Consider the following 16,652-nt stretch of genomic DNA (forward strand, 5'->3'; position numbering starts at 1 on the left):
AAAATGTCAGAAAGTATACAAGCTATGAAGCAGCAAAGTATCCTAATGACAATTTGAGAACCTAAGGTTACTACCATACTAGATTAGTATCTCCTATGGGAACTATATATTTACTTTAGAATAAAGCAACAGACATTCAGCAGAAAGTCTTAATTAAATTTTAATGCTCTGATTTATTTTTTTCTGTATTAACTTGCATTGCTTCAGGTTAGAATATTGACAGGGAAAAAAACAGATTTGAAAAATCCTAATAAAAGTGGATAAAGCAAGTTCTGACAGACATCTTGGACCCTATAGATTCTGTTATAATATAGGAAATTTTACTGTCATACACATAAGCAATTAAATGCAGAATTCCTCGATCCACATTGATACTCCTAGCAGCTGTTGTAAAAGTATTCACTGACACACAGATACTCCTTTCTAATCCCCCACATAAGCCTTGTAGCCACGAAGGGCTTTGTAGAGTCAGCACAAATCAATGCATCTCATTTAATTAATGCTAAAGGGGGAAATAATCTCACACTAATAAGGCAGCAGACAAACTATCCTGGACTGCTTGACTGTGCCTAAGGTCTTAACAGTAAAAGGACATGAATTAAGAAGGGTAATACGACCTATATAAAAACGCTGCATCTGTCTGCCATGCTACTATGTTTGCCTTCACTACACACACACAAACACAACCACCACTCAGCTTATGTGGGTCATGATTCATAATTGATATATGATAGACAAAAACTAAATATTGAAGAGCAAATAGCATAGTTCATAAGCATGACAGTGTCTTGCTTTGATTTTTTTGTCATGAAAATTCCAATGTACAGTTTAAAGGGACAATGAAGAGAAGCTTTCTCAATTTTTTTCACAAATGCACTGAAACAGATTGTTGGCAGATACATGTCATTATCCACAGAGCTCTAGTGTGCTAGTGATGACAGAGATAAAGCTACGAAAAACAACTGCTGATTTTCTAATGGAAAAAAACCTCTCACACTTGACTATCAAGTGAACTATACATTTTTGTATTTCTCCAGTAAAATTACCTATGTAGTACTGAAGAAAAGCAGGAACCAGAGAAAGGGCAATTTATGTGTCTTCCCTTAAGGAAAACAGGTAAACAACAGCTCAGTTACCACTTTTAGCTGACGTTACCACATCTGCTGACAACTGGCAGCTGTCAGCTCCTACCCACACTCCCCAGAACTGGAATGGCTGAAACATACCACTGGTAGAATATTTCAAATGGCTGCCAAATGGTGGTAAGGTTTTTCACCAATAAATGTAGCTCAAATTTCAAAAAAAAAAAAAATTTGAAAAGGAAAATCAAAATAGTGGGAATATACAACACTGACACCCCCCACCACCACCACCTCTCCAGATAAAAAAGAAAGTATGGAAAAAACCAAATTGCCTTGTCTTTCTGCAGCCGAAACTTAGGTCTATTTTCAGGTGTTTGGGATCTCCTGTTTTTTGTTACAGTCACTCCCATCTTTTTGAGAAACTTGTTTGCACTTGGGACTTTATGACTACACCCAAAATTTCAAAAATTATCACAAGAATCCTCTTAGCATAATTCTTAGGATCTTACTAATTATGGGTGTCCTTGTGTCACACCTGTCCTTGAGCTCCTCTGTGTCTGTGAAACTGTTAGTTAACTCTTCTCAAATTTTAAAAATGAGATGTGTCAAGCAATAAAAATAGCCCTGAAGTGTTTACCATTTGTTTTCTGAGTGAGACAATTGAATTGTGACTATAAGCACACAACATTTTGGAAAGCAAACAGCTTATGGATTTTTTGGCACTGCTGAGCAGGTCTGTCTTCTCATTCCTTCCACTCAAAACAGCATGACTTGCAACACCAACCTGTTCATGGCCTCACAGATTTACATGGAAGTATTTACATAAAACTTTTGACAGTCTTGCAATTTGAGTTTCTTGTGGCATTTTATTATATCACATAACATATTCCATGATATATTAAGAACATCAGTGTGGGTGCAGTTTGTCCCTTATGTCAGCTTTAGAGGTTGTTATCACAGCTGAAGAAGTTCAATTATCTCCATTTCCCACCTCAGGATTTCATAGCATCGGGAGATAACAAAAGTTCAAGTAAATGTTGGGTACCATACAGGAAACATCTTCTGTTAAATAATGGTCTTGATTTGTCTCCTAGTGCAAGTTAATCTGCCAAATCATATCCTATAGAAACTGCAAGTATGTGCTACACTACTTGGAAAAGAAATAATAGACCCACAAGAACTAATAGTAAAAAAAAATTTCTGAATAAAGCGGATAACATAGCAGGTAAAATAGATAAGTCTGAAAAAAACCATATAACTCTCTGGATCAGTAAAAAAATTAGTGAAAAAACCCCAGAGTTACTATTTCTGTGGGGAAATAAACAACTCTGTTAAAATTTACAAAAACAACTCAAGCAGGCTTGAATTATGAATCCTGTCATGTTCAGCTTGAAAAACCAAACACAGATTGATGGGAAGCTACAGCACTTTTATTTGCTAGCAGGTGGGGTACTATTGTGATACCACAGAAGTCCCTTGTTGATTTGGCATAATATAGCTTTTATGTTTGTTCTTAAAGAAAAAAACAAACAAACAGCACACTGAAATCTAGAGATGATGCCAAACTGAAGAACTGTCATACAACAAGGACATTAAAATAACGAGAAAAGCATCATAAATACTGGAAGATATAAAATAAGATTTAACTGGCAAAACAGTAGTTTATACATGTTGAGAAAAATAAAACAAACCATCAGAATGCAGCTCATGAATACAAAGCAGATATCCAGAAAATACAGCAAATATATTCTGAAAAATCTGTATCATTTGCTCTAGCCCCACTGTATTTGCAAAAGTATGCTAAACCTGTAAAAATGCTGAAGGCAGACAATAAATTAGGTAAGCTTTAGGTAAGCCTATACCATGTGTATATACAACACCTATCAATACTGAAGAGCTACTGGAAAGGAAAGCATAATTTTAGTGACATATTCCTTAGCATCAGTTTAATTCCTTACCATCAAAGTCATGTTAGATACTTCATTCCCTGTACACCTGAAATCCTGCCAAACAATTTTAGGAAAGTGCAAGGAATACAGGAATAATTCAATAGCAATTCCAGCCGTCATCTGCTCACACACTACACCATGGACCAAGTTAACTATATTCTCTCTCCCTCAAATAGAACTGATTAGAAAACACATATGGGGAGTGGGTGGGGTTGAGTGGTAGAATATCAAGGCACCAGGCACCTGAATGGACTGATCTAGAGAGAAAAGAAAACAACACCTAAAAACAAAGGATTCAGGCTTCCCAAACTACAATAAATGCTATAATGACTGGCAAACACTTCCAGTTTGCAAAAAGATTTAAAAGTGACTTCAAACTTCCAGTATGAAAAATGGGATGGAACTGCAGAAAGAAAAAACCAAATAAAGCGCAATGCTATATTATGCTTTGGGAAGGATGCCTGCAAGTGTTAATAACATGTAAACAGTAGCCCTGGCTATAGTAGGTATAACAATAATACACTGTTAGTAGATTTTCCACTGGATTATTATTATTTATTGTGGTCACTGTGAGTGTAGGCAACATTCACTGGTAAAATCTATTAGATTGGAAATTGCTATCATGAAGAGTTATGTCAGGGTAAAATAAGATGGTTGAGAATATCAGGTTTTATTCTTTTTTATTCCTCATATCTCTTTGATTCTTCTAATGGAATTCCATCTCAACATGAACTACTAGGGTTTGAAAGCAGCTACATCCATGCTTCTTCTATGCAAAGAAAGATATCCTACATTTTTTTTGCAAGTTACTTCAAACAGCACCTTACCTACCACATACAACAGCTACAATTTTCTCTTGGACAGACAGATAGCCTCTTTCCTCATGTGCCTTCCCTTGGCTGTTGACACAAAAGCTGACAGTCCCCATTCTTCAAGTCAAAGAAAACTGACTGGCAGTGGGCCATCAGTCCCTCTAGTTTACCACAGACTGCAGTTCTTTTATAATTTTCCACTTTTCAAATGTTTCTCTGAACTTAATGCTTTAAGAATATGAATTTCTAACATAGTGTCAAATATAGTTCAAAAAACATCAGCAAAGAAATAGGAAAAAGTTTCTGTTCTCTATTTCATAATGGTGCCTTCTGAAAAAATCAGATTATTCCACAACTGTTTTTTGACTGTTCCCTGCCAGCTTTCTGAGGAGCTTTCTAATTCCCTCAGGACAACTACACAGCCCAGACAGATCTGTGCTCACACAACGGCTGGTCATTAGAGGCAGCTGCAACTTTTGGTACTACAAAGATGGCAAACAGTCTTGGTCAGGCTAAGCAAGCATAGCATATCCTCCTTAGACTGCACAGAAGAAAAAAACTAAATCTTTGCCGGCCTCAACCCAGAGCAAATAGCTGAGAACAGAATTAAAGGACATTCTCAGAGTAAAAAAAAGGTTTTCTGTTCCATGAGAATTTAGTATTTAGACTTTGTCATTCAGATGTATTTAAACAAACTTATTTTTCAGTATGAGTTATCTACAGAAAAAGATGATTTTCAATAAAAATAAACATGGGAGAAAATTCTCCACAAAAGTACCTTCCAGCTCCACTTTGATGAGTTAAGCTGAATGCTCATTTTTCCACTGAATAACAAAGATATGCTAACAGCTTAGTTTGATACATTGAGATTCTAATTTATCATAGCTGTAAACAGGAATTAATACTGTAAATTAAAATCTCCTTATTTGATCCAATTTCTTTGATTAGCTTTTTTAAATTTATCAAAGTAAAAAATGAAATTTCTGTTATCTTAATTTAACACTAGAAAGTAGAATACATATACAAATTAAACGTACATTGACCTTTTATGACACTAGCATCCATCTTTTCATACCAATTGCTCAGATACAATTTTGCACCACAAGCAGGAAAAAAAATGCACACAAAAACTCTCAGTGATGTCAGTTAGCACATTTCTGGTTCACTGAAAACCAGAAAGTGCCAGTTTGGATCTTAATGCTACAGATGCATCTTCTTTAGGAAGAAACACTGTTCCTGCCTGGAACAATGTAAATACAAAGAATACGAAGTCTTTATCCATCCTAGTTGAACACATGACAGATTTACACAGAGAAAGTGTTGTGTGCTGGTGAACTCCGGTCAATACTTGTTAAGGTGCTGAAGAGCAAATGGTGGAGATAAGGCTATTTAAGGAGATTAAAGCTCTCTAAAGAATACGTGGAAATAATTTCAGCCTTTCCAAAATAGTCCTGTGTCTGTTGATTTTTTGAGGATGAGCCTTCTAAATGGCTTTATTCTAAAATTTCTAGGTACCATTATCAGGAAAAATAACAAGATTATGCTTCTATCTATTAAAACACCTAGTTAGTAACTTACTTTTGCAGTGTAGCAATCAGTAACAATTAAGTTTACTATTTTACAAGTCAGAAAAATGTGTTAAGATATATCAGAATAAAATGCAACCTAAGCAACAAATACTAATCTGCTAATTCTTCTTGTATACATATTATGTTAAATTAAGTAAAGCACATAAGTAATCAGGTGAAAGAAAAAATGTTTCTAAATACCGTGACTGTTGCACCGTGATGTTTCCACAAGTCGATTGTTTTGGTCATAGCATGCCATGGCCTGGTAACGATAGCCTTGTCCACATTCCTTAATATCTCCTTGTACCTTCATTCCCAGCAATACTTCCATCTTACCCTCTGGTAAAATACAGTCTGACCAATTTCCCACAGGCTGAGCACTGTACTTGTCACATGGACAAAATTGATTCTCAATCAGAGGATACAACTGAGAATTTCTGCATTTATCCTTTTTCTTACTTTTTCCTGGAAAGAAGAAATAGTTATTTTAGCAAGTTTGTATCAGGTTACAGTTTATCTCCCCCTGTAATAAGGGGCAGATAAACTGTAAACTTGTTACTTCTGTAACAAGTGCTTGCCAATCACATACATATGCCTAAAACTAGTTACATTAATCTTTATTCATTTAGGTTATTGACTTGAATTTCTAAAGTAGTGGATATCTACAATTTTCAGAAATGCAATGTCTTTTTTTTTTAAAAAAGACATAATTTATAGTTACTTTGGATAAAAATGCTTAAGGAGTATAGTTTGAAAAAGTTAGCAATTAAATAAATATAACCTTTTCCCCCTATTTCATCATCAGGGTGTCGCTCAATAACAAGATTTCTGTCTGGATCATGTTTTCTCAAGTGGACAGAAATTGCAGAAGTAACATGCATCTTTGCTACAGTAGTATCTTCTTTCAAATTGTCAAAATTCTTTAATTTAATCATCTGTTATAGTACATTTGTTAAAAAATACCATCCTTCCCCTCTAATAAAATAAGCTCCTTCTCTGAATTTGTTTCTATTCAATTCTCTTCTTGTATTCTTTCCTTAACTGGATAGCCATCTACTCAACTTTCACTTCCTATTAAATATATTTTTAATCTTCTCTTTGGTAATGTTTGCTCAGTTTTCCTTCCCATACCAGACAGCTCATATAAATTAATGTAGTAGTTTTTGCAAAAGTAGATTTAAAAAGGCTTGTTACCTAGATACTAGTGTAAATTAATATTCTGTAGTATTTTCCTCGCTGTTCAAAGCAAGGCACTGGACACAACTTTGCAGCATCCTTAATGCTTGTAACTACTACTGCTTTCATTTAGAACAGGAAAAAGGTACCTGAAGAAAAGTTTGTCATTCTTTTTATAGCACAACTTCTTACTAAACAGACACTTCTCTTTCTCCTCATTTTCACTGTAAATAATTATGAATTTATTCTAAGTCATGCTTTATGTGCTAGCCTGGGTAGCACATTGCTACAGAGATTACACCACAGCACATATCACAGTCTTAGCAAGTTTGAAGGGCTAACTTAACTATGGAGTGGAAATATCACAAAGTGCTAATAATGTGGTAAGAGAATCTGTTCCTTCTTGTTTTGTTTTTAAAATAAAAACAAAAACATTGTTTGCCAGGGCTGCTTTTTTTTTTCCTTGTGGAGGGAAACCTGGCATAAAGTTTATTGGAATTATTAGACAGTCACAGTGAGGCTTCTTGAAGATCATGAATTATTCATTTTCCACTGGTCTGACTTACAGAGGGATGGAGTCAGGGATAGGGTTTGGATCCCATCACATTCTTTCTGAAGCTGCTAATGGGCACCCCCCTTAGCTAGCTTTCCTCTGCCACGGACGATACGACTAATTGGCAAAGAGTGCTGTGACAGAGGCCAAGTCTCACTCTTGAGGTTTCAATTATAATTTAGAAGCAGAGCATTTCTTTTTCTCTTCATCCCATGTAGAAGAAATAATAATTAAAAATATATGAAAAAGTAGTTGAAGGAAAATATGTTTCAAAGTAGAAGGGTGTCGATCATGTGGAACAAAGTAAAATTTGTGACAAGGGTTTGGACATCACCGGAAAACCTTTCATTCTGTTAACTAAAATGTCAAGAGATTTCATGGAACAGAAAGTAGGAGCATTATTACTTGTGTCAAGAAATAAGGCAGAAAATTAAGCAATGTATTGCCTCATGTGGCATTCCATGCTGCTGGATGTAGACAATGGAACAATGGCGAATGAAAGAACTTGGAGAGCAAACAGTCAGCCAGGGAAAGGGCTGGTTTAATCATAAATCTGACATTCAAGGCTTGAGCCAAGAAGTTCAAAGAGGTAAACCAAAGCTAAAGGCTGAAAACGGTGATCTATAGCAAAAGGCTGAAAAGCACTCAGCTGCCACAGTAATTTTAAATACACCAAAACAGCATTCAAATGGGAACTCCTGTTTTAGCCAAAACCAGATGTGTAAAGAGAAAGGCAAGTGGCTAACATCTGATCCTGTTCAGGTGAGATGATTTTTGATGGGTCTGTTAAAAAAAAATAAAGAAAAGTATATATAACTACTATGTGAGTCATATTTAGTAGAAACCTTGGGATCCTGTGTTCTCTCATCTTCTTTCTAGCCCCTTATCCATGATCAAGAGTCTCTGACATATGGCAGGAGTTTTTTCTCCTGGGTGTTGTTCCATCAACAGCATATAAAGCATGATACTGGATCTGCTTTCTGACACTATGACAAATGGTTGTCATAAGAGAAACTCAGAAGTCCTAGGGTTTTAAGCAAAACAGTAGCAATAATTAACAAAAGATGCATTATTTGCTGGTTACACTTACCAACAAGAGTGCGCTTTCTTGTCCTGACTCCTCCACAGTCCCCATTACAGGGAGAAAATTTTGACCAGTTCGTAAACTGACAGTCATCTTGGCAGGGAATCTGGCATGTCTGTGTTAAGGATGGTAATGGGCCAGAGTATTTAAGGCACTCACTGACGTCAGCTTGTCCTCCGTCTTGTCTGCGACAAGTAATTGCTGGAAGCAAAAAGAGATGGAGTTTAATTCAGCATATTTTTATGAATCTCTCTATTCAATTTAGTAAAGTTTACAATATTCTACTACAAAGCCACATTGAAAGCCCAGAATACCTACACAACTTAATGTTTGCCATCAGTTTTATCTTGAATGAATACACTTGACACTTCTGACTTTTTTTTTGAGATTTTGTTTAAATAACTGTTTGTCAGGATTTACCAGGGAAAACAAATAATCTTGCAGACAACTGTAACTATCATGCACCATGTTATCCACACCTGTTATACCACTCTACACATTATCATTTTTCCTACACACACAGCCTATATCTCAGACTTGCAATACCATTTTAAGTAGCTGAATTATGTATAAGCTGTAAACTTTTATCAGGAGAATGTATTTTAGAAAAGGGGATAGACACAAAATGTAGAAGCATATTTGAGTTCTGGATACCACTTAACCACTCACAACAGTTTTGATGCCTGATGTTCTTTAGCAATTTTTGGTCTTGAAAAAGGGTTAAAGAACAAAGCATGTGTTCTAGGGGTGGAGAATTAGCCAATAGGGATACAACTTCTTAGAACAGGGTAGTCATGTTCTGAATAAAAGCTTCTTAATAAGAAAAAACCATTCCTTATGAAAACTTCAGGTCACACAAAAGGAAGCAGTTGGAACATAAGGATTTACAAAGAATACGTCTGTTTCATTAATAGAATATTTAACAATCAGAGAATGCTTAATGCTGGAAGGGATGACTGGAGGTCTCCTGAACCAAACACCCTGATCAAGCAGGGTCCCCTAGAACATGTTCCACAGGATTGTCCCCAGAAGGCTTTTGAACATCTTCAGGGAAGTAGACTCCACAAGCTCTCTGGGCAACCTGTTTCAGTGCTCAGTCACCCTCTCCTTGTGCTCAGGTGGAACTTCCTGTATTCGATTTTCTGTCCATTGCTTCTTGTCCTACTGCTTGGCGCCACTGAAAAGAACCTGGCTCCATCCTCTTGATAGTCTCCTTTCAGATTCTTATAGACATTGATATGATCCCCTTTCAGTCTTTCAAGACTTAACAGACTCAACTCCCTTAGCCTTTCCTTAAAAGGGAGATGCTTCAGACCCCTGATCATCTTCAACAGCTCCCACTGCACCCACTCCAGGATCCCATGCCTCTCTTGTACTGAGCAACCCAGAACTGGACACAATACTCCAGACATGGTCTCACTAGGCCTGAGTAGACGGGCAGGATCACCTCCCTCAACCTGCTAGCAATGCACTTCTTAATGCAGCCCAGGATACCACTGGTTTCTTGTCCACAAGAGCACACTGCTGGTTCATGGACAGCTTGTTGTTCACCAGAATCCCCAGGCACTTTTCTGCACAGCTGCTTTCCAGCAGTTCGGCCTTCAGCCTATACACAGGGCTATTCCTCCCTAGTTGCAGGACCCTGCTTTTGCCTTTGTTGAATGCCAGATCGGTCTTCTCTGCTCATCTCTCCAGCCTGTTGAGGTCCTTCTGAAGGGCTGCACAGAACTCTGGGATGCTGGGCATTCCTCTCAGTTTGTATCAGTGAATTTGCTGAGGAGGTACTCTATCCCTTCATCCAAGTCAACAATGCTCTATTATTGTCTCCTGTATAGTTTTTAAAACATTGTTACTTATCTATTACTCTATCCTGAGCCTCGGTAAACCAAACTTTATTTCTTTTCCCAAAAGAACATGCAACTTATTACACAGTAACAAGACTGGAAACTTCTAGATGTTTGTTTACACAATAGAATTATATTTATGCTCCTTGGCATCTGACAGCACACAGTAGGTGTGCCAGATGTAGATGTAGCTCAAGACTGTGAAATAATTTGGGTCACCAATTGTTGCAGTAACATTGCATCCAAATATTGTTCTGTATGAGAGAATATAACCTTTTATATTACACTCCATAATTTAAGCATAGCACTTCAATTTGGCTGACAATTGCTTTATTAGCATGTGAATAGAAAAAAAAATATGAAGTTCAATTTCTGGAGAAAAGGAGGGTTTGAATACAAAGTTTCAAAATAAACCAGAAAACCGCCTGTAGGTGGGGGAATAGAGGAGCAGGAAGCCCTCTCTTCTCTCTGGTGACCAGTGACAGGACTTGAGGGAATGGCATGAAACTCTGTTAGGGGGAGGCTTAGTCTGGATATTAGAAAAAGGTTCTTCACCCAGATGGTATCTGGGCACTGGAACAGGCTCCCCAGGGAAGCTGTCATAGCACCAAGCCTGATAGAGTTCAATAAATGTTTGGACAACGCACTCAGGCACACGATGTGATTCTTGAGGTTGTCCTGTGCAGGGCTACAATCTGGACCCGATGAACTTGTGGGTCCCTTCTAACTCAGGATATTCTATGATTCAATGCCTATTTTCTCTTGGAGGAAGAAGAAGAATAGTTGAGGAAATTTTATTGTTTAATTATTTTTATTTAGATTGCTGCAAAGTAGTCATTACAGTCTACTGATCTATGATTTCTGAGAAAGCCTTTCTTGTATGGCATTTCTAAACTAAATTTTAACCTCATGATGACTGTAGGAAGCTGGACTTGATGACCCACATGGTTCATTTCAAGCCCATGCCTACCAAAACATATCCGAAGGTCCCAAGGGAATTCCTTTTGCCATGTCTGTGGTAAGACACTGTTAAAGGAAGGATGTGTGTGTTTTTCCAGAGATGCTAAGCAAACAACTTCCCTGATCCTTGACTGCCCTTTGGAGCAGGGCTGCCAGCACTGTTTGTAATAGGCTCAGTACTGCATTAAGTTGTGCTTATTGGGGGACCAACCAGCTGTGCATTGTCTAATACAATTATTCTGTCAAATCCTATTATTATTGGTGTAGTTTACATGAGGAAACCTTTTTTTCCCCCCAGATACGATTACAGTGATTCAATAAACAAAATCAAATATCTAAAAATTGAAAATCCATACCACAACTACTTTAAGCATCTGTTAACTGTACCTTAGTTTCTGTACCTATTTCTAAGACCACACAAACACTTTGGAAAAACACAAAGTCAAACCAGCATCTCCCAACAGAAGCCTAGGCTACTGTTTTGGATTCTTGTGAGATACTCTTCTCTGCTAAGAGCTCTCATCATCTTCTCTAAGGTAAAAACATAGTTCAGTCTAGTTCTACCACATGGAAATTTATAGAGGTCAAATCTAAATCCTCTCTCTTGAGGTGTCTGCACCTTGGCATGTGCACACACCAGCAAAACTAACTGCATTATCTTCACTGCATTCTCAGGGAGATACAGGCCACCATTTTTAACAATTAAAACTATACCTAGTCAAGGGCTAAAAGATGGCCCACTGATGAGCCAATAATTTTTAATAACATTCTTCAAAAATTTAATACCTATTTTACACACTGCCACTCCTTCTAGTCCTTTGATAGGACATAAATGTTGTTCATTGAAGAACATTCTTTCTTTCTAGCTAAATTGACTTTTTCTAAAGCCAGTATTCATTCCCCCATCTTTCCTAGTTAGTAAGCATTACTCTGTGTGCAGATATCCACTCTGTCATAAATTTTTTTCAGACTCATGTTAGTACATCTAATTTACATCAAGCAGACCCAGGTGAAAAGCTCCCTTGAGGATTAGCACTTTGGTTTTATTCCAGATTAACTGTCACTTGTCCTGTAGCAATCAAAGCAGGAAAACTCTTAGTTCTTGAGACCTAAATATTTCACCTTAATAACAACACAAATTAGAGGACAGCTTGGCATACTAAATCAGTTCTTGAATCTTAATTTTCACAGTGCCTGTCCATAACTATTCATGTTGGTTCTAGTTGACAAGACTTGGATGATTCACTCTTTATTACATTTTCCTATTGTTATTCTACAGATTGAAGTATCAGTTTGAAAGGTTTATACCCCTCATGACTGTTGAAGAGTGAGTATTTTTCCATTACTTCAAGAGGGGACTTTGACAACTGTATACATTTCACTAATGCACTCTTCTGGCTAGCAAACTGCCTTGACATCTGAAATGATCTTACTGTTAGTGGTTACTTTTTCCACTCACAACCTAGTCTGGGCAAACTCATCCCTTGACTCTCTGATCAAACTTATGGTTCTTTAATTATACTCCCTAAAAGTCGCTGAGATCTATGATTAACTCTCTATACAGAGAAGTGTTTTCAACTACTATAAAGCCATGCCAGGCTAATTATTTTGCCTATACAACTACATTATATTTATTACAGACATTAGCAGTAAGTGTAAAGAGCATGGCTCCACTTTTACTGATTTAAACCCAAGTAATTATTAAGTGAAAACATAAAACAGGAGTACAGCTAAAAGAAAAATCAAATTTAACATGGAAGCCATTCACTTACAAAATTGCTTTGGTATTTAACAACTATTATCTCCCAGAAGAAAGGTGTGAAATAAATGGCAGTCTAAATTTTCTAGACAAGGGACTTTGATGTAATTAAAACTTTTTGGGATAGCATTGTTTCCACCAAGTCCCAACAGGGGACTACAGGCTATATATATTTCTTGTTGGCATAACAAAACACTGAGACTGTATTTTAACAAGTCATATTATGTGTAGGTTTATATAAAGACCTTTTCAGTGTTACCATCATTAGCATACTTCACTGAGATTTCACTGAGATGTGAGATTCAGTGACCCTTATACCTAAATATTACTTTATAAATGAAGGTGCTCTATGTCCTTTCTTTTACAACATGCTCGTGATACCATTTTTTTAAATTGATAAGTATTTTTAACAAAAATAATCTTTTTCAGTGCTAGAAAGCAAGAATTATTTCAGCATACTCTTCTAATAATAACCATGTTGCCTAAGAATATTTCTTTCTCTGCGGGACACAGCAGAACAGACACTGGCTCATGGCCATCCTGGGAAGCTTCATCCCATTCCCCTGTATTTCAAATAACCCTACATACACCCTATGGATGAAGAATAGCAAGAACTCAGATCTTTAATAATGGCCAAGTCCAAGTGACATCAAGTACAACTATTCACATATTTTATCTGACAGCCAGGTTACTTTAACTTCTGTTTAAATTTACAAATAACCTTCCTCTTGCTATTGCAGAATATGCTGACAGATTTCACAATTTTTAGCCCATTCCTCCTACAAAACTCTGAGGAAGATTTATGGTGGCAAGGACTGCAGGCTGTGCATCATTCTGCAAATCTCTTTTTTCAGTCACTGGGATAGCTTTTACTATGTGCATCCATTCATATACATCATGATGTGATTAGGCTATTACAGTTGGGCACTTGAGTTTCTCATCTGCTACATGTCCTCTTCACTAGTGTTGGGATGCAATCCAACAAGCCATGCTTAATTTTTCAGGAGCTACTGGCAAAACAAGCAGTTTTAGTAACTTTCCTAGGTTTTTCCATACAATTCAAAAGGGATTTGAGTTGTATTTCTAAGTTTCTTCAGAAGTCACTGAAGCTGAAGTTTACTAACACAGATTTAAGATAAAACATAACACATACCTGCCTAAGTTGTTCACAATTTCCAACTTCATTATTCTATGTCACTCAGCAGACTACTGTTCTGAAGCTATCTATGTGCTAACAAATATATGCCCTAAAAATAGAAAGTAATATTTCTTTGCACACCCTAGCTGGAGCAGGTTTCTCTCACTGTTAGAGTGATAGCCCACATCCACATCAAATATTAGTAGCTTGGGTTTATTAAGCATCTACTCTCTTGTTCTGCTGTTTGGTTGGTTTTTTGTTCTTGACTTTTGTGGGAGCTAGGGGTTGGTATTTTTTATTTGCCAACACTCTGTGCTTCTCCTTCCTGGATTTCAGGTGACACATCAAGACATCTGATCAATATACTCTTGTTAATTGAGAAACAGCTCATGAAAATAAAAACAATATAAATGTTGTTGCAGTAAAATATGGCTTTTCTCTACATTTCCTTTTCTTGTTGGGTAGGGTCAAAAGGAAGTTTCAAACTCCTGCTGATGCACCCATATCATCCTCTCTTGAGAGTTTTGAACAAAAGACAGAAGTCTCAAGTTACTCCAATTCTGTAATACATTTCTGCCATGCTTATCCACTGTTAAAAAACATTGTATCAGTGATACAACTTCAGATTTTCATTCATCATAGAAATTCAAAACAATTTTCAGGACTACCTGCCTTGTTCAAATAAAGTTCATGACTACAACAATGAATTTGCTGCTCAGGTATTGAATGCTATGTTACTATGCTTAGGATTAGATATAAATACTTGCCAATCATTTGCATGAATAGCTAACAAACATTTCTCTTATAAAAAGAGTAAAGAAAATATTTTATAAAAACAAAACCCAGAAGTCACCAACCCCTTTTATTCTCTTTCATCTGCATTGACCCAAGTTACAGGTTTGTGACATTCATTTAAACTGACATGATTTGTAAGAAAACCTTCATTACACAAGACAGATAGAAACAGAGCTGTCTTTAACAATGAATCACATTTCTAAACTTTATGATTCACTCAAGTATCTCTTCTGCCAAGGAAGACCAAATGTGATAAAAAAGCTGAAGAATGGAAATGCAAATAGTAAAACTGTGATATAAAGCAAGGCATGCATATACTCTAGTTACTCACAGACTCATAAGATCAGACACCTGAGTACACCGATAGAGTAATTTTTAATGATTTCTAACTTCTAGTTTTTCCTTCAGATTTAATTATCTTTCTAATTATAATATTAACAGACTATTTTGTTCAAAATAAACTGCTAATTAATGCATGGTCAGATGTGCCTTTTCCCTGGTGTACATTCCTATTCTTTCTTATTTAACACATTTGCTGATACATTATGTGTTACGGTGTTTGTGCGTGGGTAATCAGACCAGAAATAGGACAAGCAGATAGCATTGGCAACATCCCCTTGCACTGAAAAAGGGGAACTGAGAACTCTTCCCACATACAAGAATGCAATTACTTGCTCTACTGAGTATTAACACAAAATGAAAGGACAATCCACAGGAAACCAAAGGGCAGAGATTACTTCTATAAGATTATCGGTACACTTTGTCATCGAAAGTAAATTAGTACAAACAGATGAATGAATGTGTGATTTCTGCATTTGTGATTACTAGAAATTTGAAAGAGAACTCTTTCTCAATTGAAAATTAAATGCTGCTAGGTCAACGACTTTCACAGCATGGTCAACATTTGTACAGCAGTCACCAAGAAACAGTTAAATGTACTGTTCAAAATAGCTGTGTTCCAGCAGCAATTATAAATCCCTTATCAGAATGTTATACACAATGGATTTCATATTTCAGTGTTCAGCATTCACTATAAACTTTGGTTGCCCAACTTAACTTCCTCTGTGAATTCTATAGTAAAATTTCTACACAGGATAGACTTAGCAAAAAGCAGGAGCAAACACAAATCTTTACAACAGTTTATCTCAGAAACACTCAGAGAACTCTATCAAAACCACCTGCTTTCTTCAGGCTTAGCTGCTCCTGGGGTTTCTAATTAATGATTGCTCACCCTTCCACTTGAACACATTACACTAGAGAGCTACTTCCATTACGTATGTTGTAGGAATGAGATTACTGCTTGAATACATCATCTTTCACAAGATTAAACTCTGTGCAGCAGCAAAGGGAAATTCTGCCAGTCTGTTTTACCAGACCTGAAAACTGCATGCCCAGTAATTCCAAAAGCATGTATTATTCCATATGTGTGTGTCCTGCACATGATTTGACTTACATAAAAACCCCAAAAAGCTCTCATGACACACAAGAATAATAAAACCAAATTAGCATGCACTTCAGTTAGTTACCTTTCTTTTACTAACTGACTTTGAGGCAGTCAAGAGATTTAGGTACTCCCATGCAAGTACAGAAGACAACATTTTGTACTCTCTGAACTCCTACCGTCAAAGACAGAAATCTTATTTTCTCAGTGTGTAATCTGAATGTATCCTCCACAGCTGCTAGGGATAGATTGCATTTTGATAGACCTTCAAAATAATTACCACAGTCAGAAGTCTTTTGTATTAGCAGGCAATGCCTCCAGGTTTCATTTTGTGGTAAGCCCTAAATTGATCTCCTGTAACACTTTCTGAGTAAGTGGTAGGAGCTACTAGCTTAAGATTTACTCCATGACTTTTTAAAGTATACCATAACATCCTTTAATACTGCAAGGAAGTTAATGACCTGAACATTTCACTTCTGCAGTTAGCAGTG

The 16,652-nt window shown here is 36.6% G+C and overlaps 1 protein-coding gene across 1 annotated transcript in view; it reads right to left on the bottom strand.

The window, feature by feature from the left end:
• Nucleotides 1-2,424: 2,424 nt before the first annotated feature.
• Nucleotides 2,425-16,652, bottom strand: part of LOC103798630 (thrombospondin type-1 domain-containing protein 7A-like) — a gene marked incomplete at both ends in the record, with an annotated part of 86,284 nt that continues 72,056 nt past the window's right edge. The window contains 3 exon segments of the mRNA XM_009070905.1: nt 2,425-2,457; nt 5,613-5,876; nt 8,231-8,425. Of these exon segments, the coding sequence (XP_009069153.1) occupies nt 2,425-2,457; nt 5,613-5,876; nt 8,231-8,425 (492 nt within the window).

This window comes from Acanthisitta chloris, unplaced genomic scaffold (genome assembly GCF_000695815.1).
Source record: "Acanthisitta chloris isolate BGI_N310 unplaced genomic scaffold, ASM69581v1 scaffold7543, whole genome shotgun sequence".
NCBI classification, from domain to species: domain Eukaryota; kingdom Metazoa; phylum Chordata; class Aves; order Passeriformes; family Acanthisittidae; genus Acanthisitta; species Acanthisitta chloris.